The sequence below is a fragment of the Entelurus aequoreus genome, linkage group LG16 (assembly GCF_033978785.1).
Source record: "Entelurus aequoreus isolate RoL-2023_Sb linkage group LG16, RoL_Eaeq_v1.1, whole genome shotgun sequence".
NCBI lineage: Eukaryota > Metazoa > Chordata > Actinopteri > Syngnathiformes > Syngnathidae > Entelurus > Entelurus aequoreus.
The window spans coordinates 21186046-21204515 of NC_084746.1; the positions used below are offsets into that span (position 1 = coordinate 21186046).

The window sequence follows — 18470 nt, forward strand, 5'->3', positions numbered from 1 at the left end:
CTAGGATTGCCAGAGTACTTATCAGGCGGGGGGATGTGTGGCTCTGCAACAGACACAGCAGGGGGTGCAGGTAGTTCAGGTTGTGGTTGAGCTTGTTGATTGATGAGAGTGGTGAGCTGGGTGGAAACGCGTGACATCTGGTCAATAAGTTTCTGCAGTAGTTAGTCATGGTTTCCCAAACGCTGTCCTTGATTGGCAAGGGCCTCTCTCACACGGTCAAAATCTGCTGGGTCCATTGAAAAGGGCCAGATCGTTCTGTCACGGTTGGTAAAACTGGTGGACCCAAATGCAGAAAAGACAAGCAGAGTTAAAGTTTAAGGGTTATAATTAATAAAACCAGAGGAAAGGAGGGAGCTCGTAGTCCTTGGCTTGGCAGTCCAGGAGAGCACACTGAGGCTAGCAGGCTGTGGCAAGCAGGCTGAGGCTAGCAGGCTGTGGCTAGCAGGCTGTGGCTAGCAGGCTGAGGCTAGCAGGCTGTGGCTAGCAGGCTGAGGCTAGCAGGCACACACGGCAGGTAGGGAACACATGTAGAAAGGTGAACGATCTGGCGATCGCGCCGAGTGAAGTCCAAACATTTGAAGGCTGCAGGTGATGAGTTGATGGCAGGCAGGTGAGTGATTAGGTTGCTGGGATCAGCTGTGCCAGGCTGAGAGCTGGAGCCACGCCTACGCCCAAAACACGCCCACTCTCCCAAAGACAAACACAGAGACAAACAGAGACTGTGACACAATCTCTCACATCCAATCTCTATCTTTATTAACTAGCACCCACTAGGGATGGGAATGTGTAAGATTTTACGTTTCCGATTCCACTTTCGATTCTGCTCAACGATACAGTTCCTTATCTCTTATCTATTCTTATTTGAGGAAAAAAAGACACCAAAAAGGTGGATTAGCATCTATGTTGTTTTTATTAGAGCTAACATGACCTTACAAGGTCAAAAGTCAGGTCTTAGGAGGCACATTGCATAGACAAAAAGTAACTTATTAAAATAAATAAAAAATAAATATTCCTTGGTAGAATATCACAAAATAAAACATGTGGAAATTACCCAAGAATGTAATATTTACATTAACATTTTTAAAAACATTTAAGAATCTTTTGTAATCTCCTTAGAAAATATACAGGTGAAACTCAAAATAATAGAATGGTTTGTTTAGATTAACAAGGTGAAATGATCATATACATAACATGCAACTCATATTTCATGCCATCTTTTGATATAATTTGGATGATTATGGTTTACAAACCTTGAATTGAAAATCTCAGAAAATGTGGGGTCTTTAAAAACTGTAAGCTATGATCATCAAAATTTAAATTTAAAAAAGCTTGACATTTCTCTCTTTGCATGTGTTAGTATCACACTTTAGTTTTACACATGAAGTTGAATTGCAGACATGAATGGACTTTTTACACTTTATTGTAATTTTATGAGTTATACCTGTATAATGGAAATGACTACGGTAAGTGAAATTGTAGTTGCAGGAAAACATGCACATTTGCTCGAACTACAATTGAACATTCACCTCTTGAAAATCAGGAGCACTGTGGCAAATGTGTGCAAGCTTTTGACCACAAACTTAAGCCACTGCTTGTCTGTTCTGCATATAATCTTCCCTGCCACGGTGAAAGGAGACGCTATAGCGTTGGTCGGCAGACACAAACCGGAGCTAGTACTTACTGCTCCCCTCGTAGCCAGTCAGAATCTGTCTCTCGTCTTGCGCATCTAAATGAAAAGTCATTCATTTCAATTTAGCAAATAATAGCACTAACATGATAGGCGGTGAGTTCGTACCTATTGTACAGGACTTTCTCAGAAAATTAGAATATTGTGATAAAGTCCTTTATTTTCTGTAATGCAACTAAAAACATGAACATGTCATACATTCTGGATTCATTACACATCAACTGAAATATGGCAAGCCTTTTATTATTTTAATATTGCTGATTATGGCATACAGCTTAAGAAAACTCAAAAATCTTATCTAAAAAAATTTGAATATTTCCTCAGACCAAGTAAAAAAAAAAAAGATTTATAACAGCAAAACAAAATCAAACATTTGAAAATGTCAATTAATGCACCCAGTACTTGGTTGAGAATCCTTTTGCACGGATTACTGCATCAATGCGGCTTGGCATGGAGGCGATCAGCCTGTGGCATTGCTGAGGTGTTAAGGATGCCCAGGATGCTTCAATAGAGGCCTTTAGCTCAATTGCATTATTGGGTCTGGTGTCTTTCAGCTTCTTCTTCACAATACCCCACACATTCTCTATGGGATTCAGGTCAGGGGAGTTGGCAGGCCAATCGAGGACAGTAATGCCATGGTCAGTACACCAGTTACTGGTGGTTTTGGCACTGTGGGCAGGTGCCAGACCATGCTGGAAAATGAAATCATCATCTCCATAGAGCTTTTCAACAGATGGAGGCATGTAGTGCTCTAAAATCTCTTGGTACACAGCTGCATTGACTCTGGACTTGATGAAACACAGTGGACCAACACCAGCAGCTGACATGGCTCCCCAAACTATTGCTGACTGTGGGAACTTCATACTGGATTTCAAGCAACTTGGATGTTGCTCCTCTCCAGCCTTCCTCCAGACTCTAGCGCCTTGACTTCCAAATTAAATACAAAACTTGCTTTCGTCTGAAAACAGGACTCTGGACCACTCTGCAACTGTCCAGTGCTTCTTTTCCATAGCTCAAGTCAGACGCTTCTTCCGTTGCCTTGAGTTCAGGAGTGGCTTGACCATGGGAATAGGGCTATTGTAGCCCATTTCCCGGACACGTCTTTGAACAGTGGCTTTTGATACCTGGACTCTAGCAACTGTCTTTGAAGCTCCCCCAAATTCTGGAAGCGGCTATTCTTCACAATGCTCTTAAGGCTGTGGTCCTCTCTCTTGGTTGTGCAGTGTTTCCTGCCACATTTCCTCCTTCCAACAGACTTTTTGTGAATGTGCTTTGAAACTGCACTCTGTGAACAGCCTGCTCTTTTAGAAATGTATTTTTGTGTCTTACCCTCCTGATGGAGGGTGTCAATGATGGTCCTCTGGACAGCAGTCAGGTCAGCAGGCTTCCCCATACTTGTGATTTAGTTTACTGAACCAAGCTGGTGTTTTTAAAAGGCTCAGGGAAACCCTTGCAGGTCCATTCATCCATCCATCTTCAACCGCTTATCCGGAATCGGGTCGCAGGGACAACAGCTCCAGCAGAGACCCCCAGACTTCCCTCTCCAGAGCAACATTTGCGACTTCCTCCTGGGGAATCCCGAAGTGTTCCCAGGCCAGAGAGGAGATATAATCCCCCCATCTGGTCCTTGGCCTGCCGCGGGGTCTCCTCCCAGTGGGACGTGTAACGAGGACCTCCCTAGGGGGACGCTCGTGAGGCATCCGCACGAGATGCCCAAACCACCTAAGCTGGCTCCTTTCCAAGCGAAGGAGCAGCGGCTCTACTCCGAGTCTCTCTCGGGTGACTGCACTTCTCACCCTATCTCTAAGGGAGATGCCAGCCACCCTTCTGAGGAAACTCATTTCGGCCGCTTGTATCCGCGATCTTATTCTTTCGGTCATTACCCACACTTCATGACCATAGGTGAGAGTAGGAATGTAGATAGCTCGGTAGACCGAGAGCTTTGCCTTCTGGCTCAGCTCTCGTTTCGTCACAACAGTGCGGCAGAGAGACTGCAATACTGCCCCAGCTGCTCCGATTCTCCGGCTGATTTCCTTCTCCATCTTTCCCTCACTCGTGAACAAGACCCCGAGATACTTAAACTCCTCCACCTGGGACAGAGTCTCGTCCCCTACCCGGACTGTACAAACCATCGGTTTCCTGCTGAGAACCATGGCCTCAGATTTGGAGATGCTGATCCTCATTCCAGCCGCTGAACACTCGGCTGCGAACCGATCCAGTGAGAGCTGAAGGTCACGAACCGAAGGTGCCATCAGGACCACATCATCTGCAAACAGCAGTGATGCAACCCTTAGCCCCCCGAGACGTATACCCTCTCCGCCATGGCCACGACTCCGCCTAGAAATCCTGTCCATGAAAATCACAAACAGGATAGGTGACAGAGCGCAGCCCTGGCGGAGACCAACCCCCACTGGAAACGGATCCGACTTACATCCAAGCACCCGGACACAACTCTCGCTTTGGTTGTACAGAGATTGGATGGCCCTCAGCAGGGTTCCCCTCACTCCGTACTCCCTCAGCACCTCCCACAAGATCTCCCGGGGGACCCGGTCATACGCCTTCTCCAAATCCACAAAGCACATGTAGACTGGATAGGCATACTCCCAGGCCTTCTCCAGGACTCCCGCAAGAGTAAAGAGTTGGTCAGTTGTTCCACGACCAGGACGGAATCCACATTGCTCCTCTTGAATCTGAGGTTCGACCATTGGCCGGACCCTCCTTTCCAGTACCTTGGCGTAAACTTTCCCAGGGAGGCTGAGTAGTGTGATGCCCCTGTAATTAGCACACACCCTCTGGTCCCCCTTTTTGAAAAGGGGAACCACCACCCCAGTCTGCCACTCCCTCGGCACTATCCCAGACTTCCACGCAATGTTGAAAAGGCGTATCAACCAAGACAGCCCATCAACACCCAGAGCCTTCAGCATTTCTGGACGGATCTCGTCAACCCCCGGAGCTTTGCCACTGTGGAGTTGTTTAACTACCTCAGTGACTTCACTCCGAGAGATCGACGTCGATCCCCCATCATCCTCAGGCCCTGCTCCTATCAGGGAGGGTGTATCTGATGTATTTGGGTTCAGGAGTTCCTCAAAGTGCTCTTTCCAACGCCCTACGACTTCCTCACTTGAAGTCAGCAAAGTCCCATCCTTGCCGTACACAGCTTGGATGGTTCCCTGCTTCCCCCTCCTGAGGTGCCGTATAGTCTTCCAGAACAGCTTTGGTGCCGCCCGATAGTCCTTCTCCATGGATTCCCCGAACTGCTCCCACACCCTCTGCTTAGCCTCGTCCACAGCCACGGCCGCTGCCCTTCGGGCCCGTCGGTACCTTGCAACTGCCTCCGAAGTCCCCTGGGATAACATACCCCGGTAGGACTCCTTCTTCAGTCGGACGGCTTCCCTGTTCGAGGGTTACCGCCCCTTGAGGCACCTAAGACCTTCTGGCCACAGCTCGCAGCTGCAGCTTTAGCAATAGAGGCTTTGAACATTGCCCATTCCTGTTCAATGTCCCCAACCTCCACAGGGATGGCAGAGAAGTCCCGCCGGAGGTGGGAGTTGAAGTCCTTCCGGACAGAGGACTCCTCCAAACGTTCCCAGTTCACCCGCACTACACGTTTGGGTTTGCCAGGTCTGTCCAGAGGTCTCCCCCGCCATCTAACCCAACTCACCACCAGATGGTGATCAGTTGACAGTTCCGCCCCTCTCTTTACCCGAGTGTCCAAAACAAACGGCCTCTGATCAGCTGATACGATTACAAAATCGATCATTGATCTTTGGCCTAGGGTGCTCTGGTACCAGGTACACCTATGAGCATCCTTATGCTTGAACATGGTGTTTGTTATCGCAAGTCCGTGACTAGCACAGAAGTCCAATAACAATCCACCACTCAGGTTCAGATCAGGGAGACCGGTCCTCCCAATCACGCCAGTCCAAGTATCACTGTCATTGCCCACATGCGCGTTGAAGTCCCCCAGCAAGACTATGGAATCCCCTGCTGGCGCCCCATACAGGACCCCATGCAAGGTATCCAAGAAGGCCGAATACTCTGAACTCTTGTTTGGTGCGTACGCACAAACAACAGTCAGAGTTTTCCCCCCTCCAACCCTAAGGCGAAGGGAGGCGACCCTCTTGTCCACCGGGGTGAACTCCAACGTACAGGCACTCAGCCGGGGACTCGTGAGTATCCCCACACCCTGAGCAACTCCAGAAGTGAACAAGGTCCATCCCTTGTCCAGGAGTGTGGTTTCAGAGCCCTTGCTATGCGTAGAGGTAAGCCCCACCAGATCCAACCGGTAGCGCTCCACCTCTCGCACCAGCTCAGGCTCCATCCCCACCAGCGTAGAGACGTTCCACGTCCCGAAAGTCAGCCTCTGCTGCCCCGAATTGGTCCGTCTAGAGCCTCCACTTTCACTGCCATCCACTTGGCAGCGCACCCGACCCCACTGGTTCCGACCGCGGGTGGTGGGCCCACGTGGCGGAGAAGATGGTGTGTCCACGTAGCTTCTTCGGGCTTTGCCCGGCCGAGCTCCGTGGCTAGCCCGGCCACCAGGCGCTCGCTGACGAGCCCTACCTCCGGGCCTAGCTCCGGAGGAGCTAGGCCCGGAGGATGCGTTACCCGGCTTCCTCCGGGCCGGGTAACGCATCCTCTTTTATTTTGTTTCATGGGGGGTATCGTAACCCTGATGGGGGGGGGGGGCATTCGGGTGCTACACCTTGCCCAAGGGTGACCCGGAACTATGTAAGGCAGGGGCGTTCAACTCCCTGAGGCCTAATACAAGCCCACATACCTTGCAGGTGTTTCGCGTTAATTAGACAATTCAAGTGATTAGTTAAATAGCCTGCTAGTAGAGGTGTGGGGAAAAAATCGATTCGAATTCGAATCGCGATTCTCACGTTGTGCGATTCAGAATCGATTCTCATTTTTTAAAAATCGTTGTTTTTTTTTGGTTTTTTTTAAATTAATCAATCCAACAAAACAATACACAGCAATACCATAACAATGCAATCTAATTTCAAAACCAAACCCGACCCAGGAACACTCAGAACTGCAATAAACAGAGCAATTGAGAGGAGACACAAACACGACACAGAACAAACCAAAAGTAGTGAAACAAAAATGAATATTATCAACAACAGTATCAATATTAGTTACAATTTCAACATAGCAGTGATTAAAAATCCCTCATTGACATTATCATTAGACATTTATAAAAATAAAAATAAATGAACAATAGTGTCACAGTGGCTTACACTTGCATCGCATCTCATAAGCTTGACAACAAACTGTGTCCAATATGTTCACAAAGATAAAATAAGTCATATTTTTCGTTCATTTAATAGTTAAAACAAATTTACATTATTGCAATCAGTTGATAAAACATTGTCCTTTACAATTATAAAAGCTTTTTACAAAAATCTACTACTCTGCTTGCATGTCAGCAGACTGGGGCAGATCCTGCTGAAATCCTATGTATTGAATGAATCGAGAATCGTTTTGAATCTGGAAAAAATCGTTTTTGAATCGAGAATCGTGGTGAATTGAAAAAAAAAATCGATTTTGAATCGAATCGTGACCCCAAGAATCGATATTGAATTGAATCGTGGGACACACAAAGATTCACCGCCCTACCTGCTAGTATATTTTTTCATGATATTCTAATATTTTGAGATAGGATATTTGAGTTTTCTTAAGCTGTATGCCATAATCAGCAATATTAAAACGACAAAAGGCTTGCAATATTTCAGTTGATGTGTAATGAATCCAGAATGTATGACATTTTCATGTTTTTAGTTGCATTACAGAAAATAAAGGACTTTATCACAATATCCTAATTTTCTGAGACAGTCCTGTATTTACGGTAGATGACGTGCTAGCGTTACTGCCGGTAGGATGAGATCGACGCGGTTAAAAAACATGACATTCATTCATAGTTCTTGCATGCTATGTGTTCAAATGTTTCAGCATATTGCTTGTACGTCCTCCTTTTGAAGAATGACCAATCTTGCAATTATCACAAGTAGCGCTGTTGCAATCTTTCCCTGTGAAATATAGCTATACTTTATTGCATTTGTTCCTTCCGGGCGCTGTGATTTTGCTGTCTGACGTCACTACGCATGTTGCATGACGTCATTCCCTTCCACTGGCATCGGTAAGGGAATTGTTTGAAAAATTGGCAAGCGATTCCAAGTAATTGCTATATTGGTTTTCGCTTCCCATCCTTAGCGCTAACACAATACAGCGAGACGATTCAACAGCGCTGCTGTCACTGCCGGCAAACTGACGCTGCTAAGCTAGTAAACACAGCTGAGCTATGATGCTGCTGAGTGCACTCTCGCTGACATTATATGTCACTTGGCAACAAGCACCGCCTTTTAAACGCATGCACGCAGACACACGCAGCTCCCATGAAAGATCTCTCAACTTCATATGCCAGATATTATTTTTTTAAGTAACGCATTAATTACTTTCCCTAGTAATTAATTACATTTATTAAAGTATCATTTCGTTGGTAATTCAATTACTTCTTTGGTAAAATAACGATTAACTATATTTAATTACTTTTTTAAAGTAATTTTACCAACACTGGTTAAAACAAACTGTTTTTGTTGAGAACATAGGTCAACAGTCATCTAAAGATGTATTTTTTTTGTAAATGGAAGACAATGAGATATTATCATCACACAAGGCTTAGTGCTAAGAAGGAAGAAGAAATAAAAGAGTTGCGCCATGGATCATAAAAGACTTGAGTTATTGTTACACATGGCTATTCCTTCTTTGAACCAAACAGAAAAGTGGATGCTTGGTCCATTTGATTGATTAGTATCTCTGTGTCTCTGTCTTCTCACTTGATCAGACTATGGTCGACAGATATGGTGCGCCAGGATGTAAGAAAAAGAACAAGAAGATGGGAAAGGGCGAGCATTTTACAGCATTACCAAAAGATTCTGAAAGATTACACAAGTGGATTACAGCCATAGAACATGCTCGAAACGGGCAAAAAACTGAGCGCTTGGAGCCCTCGAACAACGGATTCCGTTTTTTGAAGTGAACACTTCAAGAAACATCAGGTTTCTGTTCTATATATCCTGTATTACATTATCTGTTATTATGGTTTCAGGCAATTTTTTTGTAAAATATTGTTTATTTTTGGACCAATGTGCTATGACTTTCCAGGGCTGTTGTTAAAAATGACATGATGCTGCACATTAGTGTATTTATTGGGAGAAAGGAGGCAATATCTGATCCACTTAAGATTGTATGACGACAGAACGGTAATGCTGGTTATATATATGGATACTGCAGATCTGGAACGTTGTACTTGGTCATAGATGACTTCATTGACATTAAAAGGTCGCTGGATGCAATATACAAGTCGGTTATGTTTAAACTATTAAGCTTGGTGTGGTATTGTTCAACATCCATGTGATTAAAAACCACAGTAAATTCTGAAAGCTTGAAGTTGGTGCTGATACATTCAAGTTCATTGCTGCAGCTACAAATATGATACTAAGTCAGAATAAGCCCACAGCCTCAAAACTATGCCCAGTGGGATTGTAAACATACTGTAAGCAATAACTGGATATGCCATTTGTTTTACAATCACTAAATTATATCTAATGTATTATATACCTGTACTGTTTCCAGAGCTGCCAAAACTTGTGAATGACCGATGACGATCAGAGGAGCCTGGGTCAGAAACCTGCTCCTGATTCACTTCATCAGTAGTTAAAGACACCCCTCTGGAGCACTGTGGGGAACTGCCCTGAGAACCACTCACTGGGTACCCGTTACTTCTGCTGAGACATAGACAAAAAGTAATTAATGTATCGCATGCGTGGAAATATTCTGTAGACCAAAATAATGTTAAAACCAAACCCAAATTCTGAGTGAGGTTTTCAAAACTGTATTTTTTTGTACAAAACCCAAAACCAGTGAAGTTGGCACATTGTGTAATTCGTAAGTAAAAACAGAATACAATGATTTGCAAATCCTTTTCAACTTATATTCAGTTGAATATACTGCAAAGACACCTAAGGTTCGAACTGAGAAACTATTTTTTTTTGCAAATAATCATTAACTTAAAATTTAATGGCAGCAACACATTGCAAAAAAGTTGGCACTTGGGCATTTTTACCACTGTATACATGGCCTTTCCTTTTAACAACACTCAGTAAACGTTTGGGAACTGAGGAGACCAATTTTTGAAGCTTTTCAGGTGGAATTATTTCCCATTCTTGCTTATTGTACAGCTTAAGTTGTTCAACAGTCCGGGGTCTCCGTTGTGGTATTTTACGCTTCATAATGCGCCACACATTTTCAATGGGAGACAGGTCTGGACTACAGGCAGGCCAGTCTAGTACCCGCACTCTTTTACTATGAAGCCACGCTGTTGTAACACATGCAGAATGTGGCTTGGTATTGTCTTGCTGAAATAAGCAGGGTCTTCCATGAAAAAGACTTTGCTTGGATGGCAACATACACTATATTGCCAAAAGTATTTGGCCACCCATCCAAATGATGAGAATCAGGTGTCCTAATCACTTGGCTTGGTGTATAAAATCAAGCACTTAGGCATGGAGACTGTTTCTACAAACATTTGTGAAAGAATGGGCCGCTCTCAGTGATTTCCAGCGTGGAACTGTCATAGGATGCCACCTGTGGAACAAATCCAGTCGTGAAATTTCCTCGCTCCTAAATATTCCAAAGTCTACTTTATTATTAGAAAATTGAAGAGTTTGGGAACAACAGCAAGTCAGTCACCAAGTGGTAGGCCACGTAAACTCACAGAGGGGTCAGCGGATGCTGAAGCGCATAGTGTAAAGACTTTCTGCACAGTCAGTGGCTACAGAGCTCCAAATTTCATGTGACCTTCCAGTACAGTACACAGAGAGCTTCATGGAATGGGTTTCCATGGCCGAGCAGCTGCATCTAAGCCATACATCACCAAGTCCAATGCAAAGCGTGGGATGCAGTAGTGTAAAGCACGTCGCCACTGGACTCTAGAGCAGTAGAGACGCCTTCTCTGGACTGATGAATCACGCTTTTCCATCTGGCAATCTGATGGATGAGTCTGGGTTTGGAGGTTGCCAGGATAACGCTACATTTCGGACTGCATTGTGCCGAGTGTGAAATTTGGTGGAGGAGGAGTTATGGTGTGGGGTTGTTTTTCAGTAATTGGGCCCCTTAGTTCCAGTTAAAGGAACTTTGAATGCTCCAGGATACCAAAACATTTTGGACAATTCCATGGAATGGCACTTCAAGTTCATATGTGAGTCAGGGCAGGTGGCCAAATACTTTTGGCAATATATTGTATGTTGCCCTGAAACCTGTATGTACCTTTCTGCCTTCACAGATGTGTAAGTTACCCATGCCTTGGGCACTAATACACCCCCATACCATCACAGGTGCTGGCATTTGAACTTTGCGCCTATAAACAGATGGTTCTTTTCCTCTTTGGTCCACAGGAAACGACGTCCACAGTTTCCAAAAACAATTTGAAATGTGGACTTGTCAGACCACAGAACACTTTTCCACTTTGAGCTGGGGCCCAGCGAAGCCAGCGGCATTTTCTGGGTGTTGTTGATAAATGGCTTTGCAAAATAGAGTTTTAACTTGCACTTACAGATGTAGCGACGGACTGTAGTTACTGACAGTGGTTTTCTGAAGTGTTCCTGAGCCCATGTGGTGATATCCTTTACACACTGATGTCGCTTTTTGATGCAGTACCGGCTGAGGGATCAAAGTTGCCGCTTAAATGCAGTGATTTCTCCAGATTCTCTGAACCTTTTGATGATATTACGGACTGTAGATGGTGAAATCCCTAAATTCCTTGCGATAGTTCGTTGAGAAATGTTGTTCTTAAACTGTTCGACAATTTGCTCACGCATTTGTTCACAAAGTGGTGACCCTCACCCCATCCTTGTTTGTGAATGACTGAGCATTTCATGGAAGCTGCTTTTATACCCAATCATGGCACCCACCTGTTCCCAAGTAGCCTGTTCACCTGGGAGATGTTCCAAATAAGTGTTTGATAAGCATACCTCAACTTTCTCAGTCTATTTTTCCACGTGTGCCAGCTTTTTTTAAACAGGTTGCAGGCATAAAATTCCAAATTAGCCAATATTTTCAAAAAATAACAAAGTTTATTAGTTCGAACGTTTAGTATCTTATCTTTGCAGTGTATTCAATTGAATATACGGTAGGTTGAAAACGATTTGCAAATCATTATATTCTGTTTTTATTTACGATTTACACAACCTGCCAACTTCACTGGTTTTGGATTTTGTACAAGAAAACGTAGATGAGTCAAAGCCTTGAGTGGTAGTGGCTTAGTGGAATTTGCCCTAATAACCAGCCATGACTTCCTACTGCAGCAAATATTCAACAATTTCAATAATGGCAGCACGATAATAAAACTAAATTTTTCTGAGCAGTCTGCAATGTCTAATTTCTCGTGGTGTGACAAATAACCGATACAAATCGAAAGTCGATTTTAATTTAAGAGCTATGATGGAATAGGTACACGGGACTCTGGATGTATGAAATGTAAAATAAACCGGCAAGGTTATGAATTGTTTAATTGATCTGCTACGCTGTTGACCCAGATGCAAACATCCATTATGGTTACTATTTATTTACCTCTAGCAGCGCAGATATATAGTATATGAAAGGTTTAAAAGTGAAAATACAAGCCAGATATCATGAAAATATATGTGAGTGTGATGGAGTGGACCATACACTTAAGAAGAAAAAATTTTCTCAAGATTTAAAAGATTCAACATCACCAAAGTTGACTTTTTAAACTATTTGGTAATCACACTTCTTTCTACACTCAACAAAGAGTAGAAGTACAGAAGTATGAAGTCCATAATTTCTTTACATCTGGATAACACATTATTTGTGTATCAGGAAGTAAGGTATTTGATGGACGTTAATGAGTGCTGTTTGAGCTGTGATTGTGTTTCTGTGTTGTCTTGCATATAATATTTACTTTGTACAGTTGAACTCCTGATGCAAGTAAAATATTTTGTTGGCATCTATAATTCATGTCTGCAGTTGTTTTAAAAATGTGAATTTCATTTTTCAATGTTTAGTAACATTTTTAAGTTGCCTCATTGTTGTCTAACAATGTTTAGTTCCAACACTATTTAGTGATATCAAGATACAATGTCATTTTAGTAGAATGTTCAACCTGTGAGAGATATATTAATCTCACCAAAGTTGCTATCGCTTCAATGCCTCCATGCCTTGAATTCACATTTTTAGGAATTCTAAATACACAAAAACCGGTGAGTTTTTATTGATACGGCCCCTTTAAGCCTAAGCTTAAGTAGCTTGTCATTTGTTGAGCAACTTTGTGGTCATGGAAAATAGTTTTAGGTTGTTGGTATGCATCAAACATGGTCAAACACTTTATGAGATTTCTGAAACTACTGAAATTGATTATGAACGGTCCAACGCATTATTATAAAAGTACAGAAACTTTGCGCAGTGGTCCGAATCTCCCGTCATCAATACAAGACCTTGAAAAGTTAACGCAGATTTCTGGACAAAAATAAATGTTTGTGGAAATGATGCTGCAGCGTGATTGTGTGCCCTAATCGAAGCTAAAGTATTAGATCGTGTGACCTTTTTTTGTCGAAGCATTGTAGTATGTGTGTAAATACCCATCCATTTGCTACTGCTTGTCCCTTTCATTACATGTTTATCAATATTTTACCGGGTGTGAGATCCAGCAGCAGTTGGAGTCTCCTCACTTTGTGTCCTTCTCAGGCCGGGTCTTTCAGACTGCAATATTTCTGAAAAAAAAAAAAAACATATTAAGATGAGAAAATATGGATAAACATGACCAATACATCAGTCAGTGGGAAGCTGTGTCGGCAATACTGACCAGCAAGTTTACCATAAGCAAACAGCACAAATCCATTTGAAAAGATTTCAACTTGAGTTTGATATTAAATGATATGATGTCTTACTTGAGGAAAATTCCAACTAAGATTTTGAAAGTTCTGTTCAGAGATTAAAGGGGATTTGTAATGAATTTCGTCTTTTCTGACTTATAAATGATGTTACAATGTTGGATAATCATGTAAAAAAATGTCTAAGCATCAAAACATAAGGTTCATGCATTTGGCCGTCAGCTTGTGAGCGGTTCTGGATGCCACACTCACGAGATTTTGGAATATTTATTATTTTAATGGTGGGCAATTTGTTTCGTCACACATTGTTGGATGTACGTATGATATCATTCTAAAACAGAGTGTGTTGCCGAGCCTCCCACCCCTCTGCTGACCTACTACTGGACCCTCTGTATATTCCTTCTTGTTTTCATGCACTCGCGCCTGCTCAATGTCTAAAAAATAATTACTATAAAACAAATACTTCCATGTTTATTTGTCCACGAGAGTTGGGCTCCAGTGAAATTGGATTAGCCGCTCAACTCCGATGGGAAAAAAGGCACCATTGTGACATTACGACTTGGTTTGAGGAAACACAAGAGGAGGTAATACAAATTATTATCTTCATATAATATTGGCATGTGCATAATAAAACCAACATGCAACATGCAGTGACAACAATGCTGCTAAAAGCAGCCTTTTTTATGCCTCTCGGTATCGATCTGAGGGGGCAGGTGTACCTAATGGTGTGGCCGTGTGAATCAATACACTTTTTGTGGAGTTTATTTTCAACTCACTGAAAAAAAATTGTGAAGATGTTCTTCTTCAAGTTACATATTTAACAATGTAAACTTTCAAAGATAGATAATACAAATTTTGGAGAGGGCGGAGCGTTGAGGGTTTCAATCACAATCTGGGAACGACTCCACAAACAAACATCTGACACATGTAGAAAGTTCCGTTCAGTTCAGTTCAATTTCAGTTTATTTCGAACATGCATACGATACAATGTAATGCATCACATATTTCCAGTTGTTTCATTACAGCACGTCCGAAAAGGAGTAGGAAGAAGCTGATCTTATTTAATCCTACCCCTTTTCATACCATAGCAATTTTATCCCATTTCCTTGTTCTCTGTAACAGAACAGTGAGTAAATAATAAATAAATAATATACCATAGTAAGTAAACAAATATTAAATACATAAATAATCTTTATCTCAAAAAAAATAAATAAAAAAGGTTCAAGATGTTCATCATAATTATTATTCTGTGTTCCGTAGAGCAAAATCTGTGCAAGATTTACACCAAAGCATATCCAATGTACAGATTATCTAGAACACAAAGAAGTGTGTGAAATGTAGATTTAAGCAGTTTTTCATGCAGTATACAACCAATTAAATGCCGCTCATTGGCTGCTGGACAGATCTGACGAACATGTTCAATGACCCTGATATAGAGCTGCTGCAAGTCAGCTCAGTTCAGGTGAGAAAATGCAACATCTGTCCAAAGCTGCAGTGCTGAGGTTTGGCAAAGTTACAGAAGCTGGCACCAGAGCCGAAGACACAAGGGGATGGCGTGTGTGAAACTTGACAGTGCACGCTACACACAGCGGATTGACAACTGTCAACTCTGACAAGTTGAACAAACGCTTTCCTGACTTTGCTTGACTGGACCGAGTGGCTATATTCATGTGCTACTCGTTTCAAGAAGATTCTGTGGTTGATCGACATGCATCATAAATTGCAACACTGTTTCACCTGGACTCATTTGGAGTGGAGGATGAAAGTTTGACACTACAAGCTTACATTCAGCTTGGAGGCAAACTGCACTTTTTAAAAATATTGCCTATCAATTCCCTATGTATGACAAAAATACACGTATTTCTTTTTTATGCCTTCTAATTTGTAATATACGGCAAGTACGAGGTGGCTAACAATGAAGCTAATGGTAGTCATCTATTACGTCCAAAAATCCCTCTAAAAAAAACAACCTAAAATCGCCAAACAATACTCCATTTACTGTACATTTTGTTGCCTGAATATTAACTAAGTATTAACAATATTGTTATAAGAAGCACTAATACCGAGGAACTACTTTTAGCGGTGCCGTGATCACAGAGAGGTAACTAGCTTAAGCAACTATAACATACTAATTTAAATTCAAAACTTAATTAAAAACCAGAAAGTCAGGGTCAATGACACTTTGTCAGGAAAGGTACTTCTACATCTCCCCACTTGTTTATGTTGTACACAAATGTGTCAGACTACATATGACAACAGGACAAAATCAAATATGTGATGATTCAGCAATTGTCAGTTTGATATGCAGTCACGGGTGACAGCTGTCGGGTTCTAGTCGTTCATAAAGAAATACAATTATGTGGGCTTACGGACTGTATCCCTGCAGACTGTATTGATCTATATTGATATATAATGTAAATATTGTGTTTTTTATGTTGATTTAATTAAATTATTATTTATTTTTTTGTAAATTTCTTGTGCGGCCCGGTACCAATCCGGAGGTTGGGGACCACTGTTTTACACTGGATGTTTACATTGTCCCTTTAAAGACCCAACTGTAAGTTGTTGTTTTTTTATATTTGCTTGAAACAGTGGATGTCCCTGCACAATTCTTTGCACATGTTTGTAGTAATAAATATGACTAAACATTTTAGCATTATATTTGTGTTCAATTACGGTAAGTGTGTTTATCCTAAACATTCCTGCCACTTCATTTTACACACTATAACATTTTTAAGCCTTTTTTCGGGGGGCTACATATACCACAATAATATTGTACGTTGGCCTTAATACTGTGATAATATCGTACCGTGAAATTTGTTACCGTTACATCCCTATTGCTCACACTGTCCCAGAGGTGACAAACTACAAGCCTTTCCCTTGGGGTACTCATGACAAACCATAAATGTCAATTACACAATTTTAGAATAAGAAGCAAGACTGACTGTGATAGGACATATTCAGCCTGCATGTGGTAGTGTGTCACCTCACAGTGCACGCACACACGCACGCGCACACACACACACACTATTAAGTGCTTGCAGACACTGGCAGCTGTTTTAAAGCTATGAAAGAGCTTCTTGTGTGGAGATCCAATGAACATAAAAATAAACCATTGTGTCATAACTTGCTCAATGCTCACTTAGTTCAACTATTCCTGTGTCTTTATAGTACAAGTATGACCTGTTGTCTAATGTGAACACAGGTAAATGTCTCCACATGTGCATGTGTATAACAAGATATAACCTTATCAAGCCACAAAAGGAAGGGTTCAGCTGGTTTTGAGAAGCTCTCTAAAGCAACATACATAAAGTCTCATGTTTTTTTAACAACAAATTATCACAAAACAATGTTGTTGTAGTTTTTCTATTTCAACAACAAATTATATTGCTTATTACATAATGCACCAACATTTTACATTTTATTAAAAAAAAGTGAATCACCCGCATAGTTTTGTAACTTTTGGTGTACATGAAATATGTTATTATATGAAGCATTCAGGAATCTTTTAACAAAATGCAATAGATTATTACCAAATGTGGCATTATTACAAATTTAGGTAAACATTTATTACATGCAATTGAAGATTGCATAATGCATTGTTAAAAGGACTGGTGTATATTTAGTCTCAAACTTAACACCGCAGAGTATATTCTATTCTTCTAATGCAATTATTCATGTTCATCAGCCTCGTTGTACTGAGCAGCTATAGGTTGTATTCACCTGACATCATGTCCAGCTCATTAAAATATGTGAGGCTTGAAGTTGTGGGCCACCGAGCGTCTGTTGTCATAGCGTTCTCGGCGGCATTTTGCTTTTATCGAAGAAAAATGCCCGATGCTCGCGTTGTTTTAGATTGTTGGAACTGTTTAAATCACGATAAGGATAAATGTTTTTTAGTGTTCTTCGAAAGGTAATCAAGAAGGCAAAAGAGCGCAAGATTTTACGAAAGAAGACACGAAAAGTGTGACACACTCTAGTACAAGAAGGCAAGTTTGCCTTCCAGAAAATAGGTTTTGATCAAAGATCATTTAAAAAGGGAATCGATCGATTTTATCGATACTAGAAGAAGGAAAACATTGGATTTAAGAACAGCAGACTTTATATGAAGTTTAGCACTTTTACAAATAAAAACATTGAACGTTAGGTCTTTTAACCATCTGTGGTGTCATCAAAACAAAAATGGCGAATACCTAAGGTGGTCGAGAAAGGTCATAACAACTGCAAACGGTACAAGTAAATAGTGTAATGTCTGTGATACAGTATATGTGTGTGTGTGCGTGTGCGTGTGTGTGTGTATGTCTTTAAGGGGTGGTGCTGTTGTGTGTGACATCTGCGAGAGCGGCAGAGTGATTTGGGCCGCGCAAGAGTTTGGGTGTCTGTGTGTTGTGTGTCTGAGTGAGTTATGGCAAACAGAAGCTCTTGTATGTGTGTGTTTTGAATCCCTGAGTGTGCTAATGCTTGTTAAAAATCATCTGCGCCTTAGAGTGTATCTCTGACTGTGTCTCTCCTTCTCCACTGCGGGGCATTACAATATCATAAATTACAATACTAAAACTACAGCATGATTGCAAAAGCCACAATAAAGACAAACAACACAACACAATAATAAAGCCGCAAAATCAAGTCACAAAAAAACGCGACCGACACAGAAATGACAGGGGAGCCAGTTACGGCGACACACCGAATCACAGAAAACAAGGAGAAGTTATTTCACCAGAAAAAATAAATAAATACAAGAGATGGATCAAGGAGGCTTAGGAAATTAGGAAGCGAGGAGTCAACACCACCAGCAGTGATGAGGACGCATAAATGCTTCGGCCCACCTGGGACGCTATCCGTCGTTGGCGATGCCAGGGCGGAGAACAGAT

At 41.9% G+C, this 18470-nt stretch overlaps 1 protein-coding gene across 7 annotated transcripts in view; it reads right to left on the reverse strand.

Moving 5' to 3' along the window:
* The window catches only part of wwp2 (WW domain containing E3 ubiquitin protein ligase 2), a 125434-nt gene that overhangs the window by 69977 nt on the left and 36987 nt on the right, over nucleotides 1–18470 (reverse strand). For 6 of the 7 annotated variants that reach the window (XM_062022342.1, XM_062022346.1, XM_062022347.1 and 3 more), the window contains 2 exons: nucleotides 13401–13479; nucleotides 9311–9477 (listed from right to left, as the gene is read on the reverse strand). In XM_062022342.1, coding sequence (XP_061878326.1) covers nucleotides 9311–9477; nucleotides 13401–13479 — 246 coding nt within the window. The remainder of the gene's footprint in view (nucleotides 1–9310; nucleotides 9478–13400; nucleotides 13480–18470) is intronic. The other variant, XM_062022343.1, reaches the window with a different exon arrangement.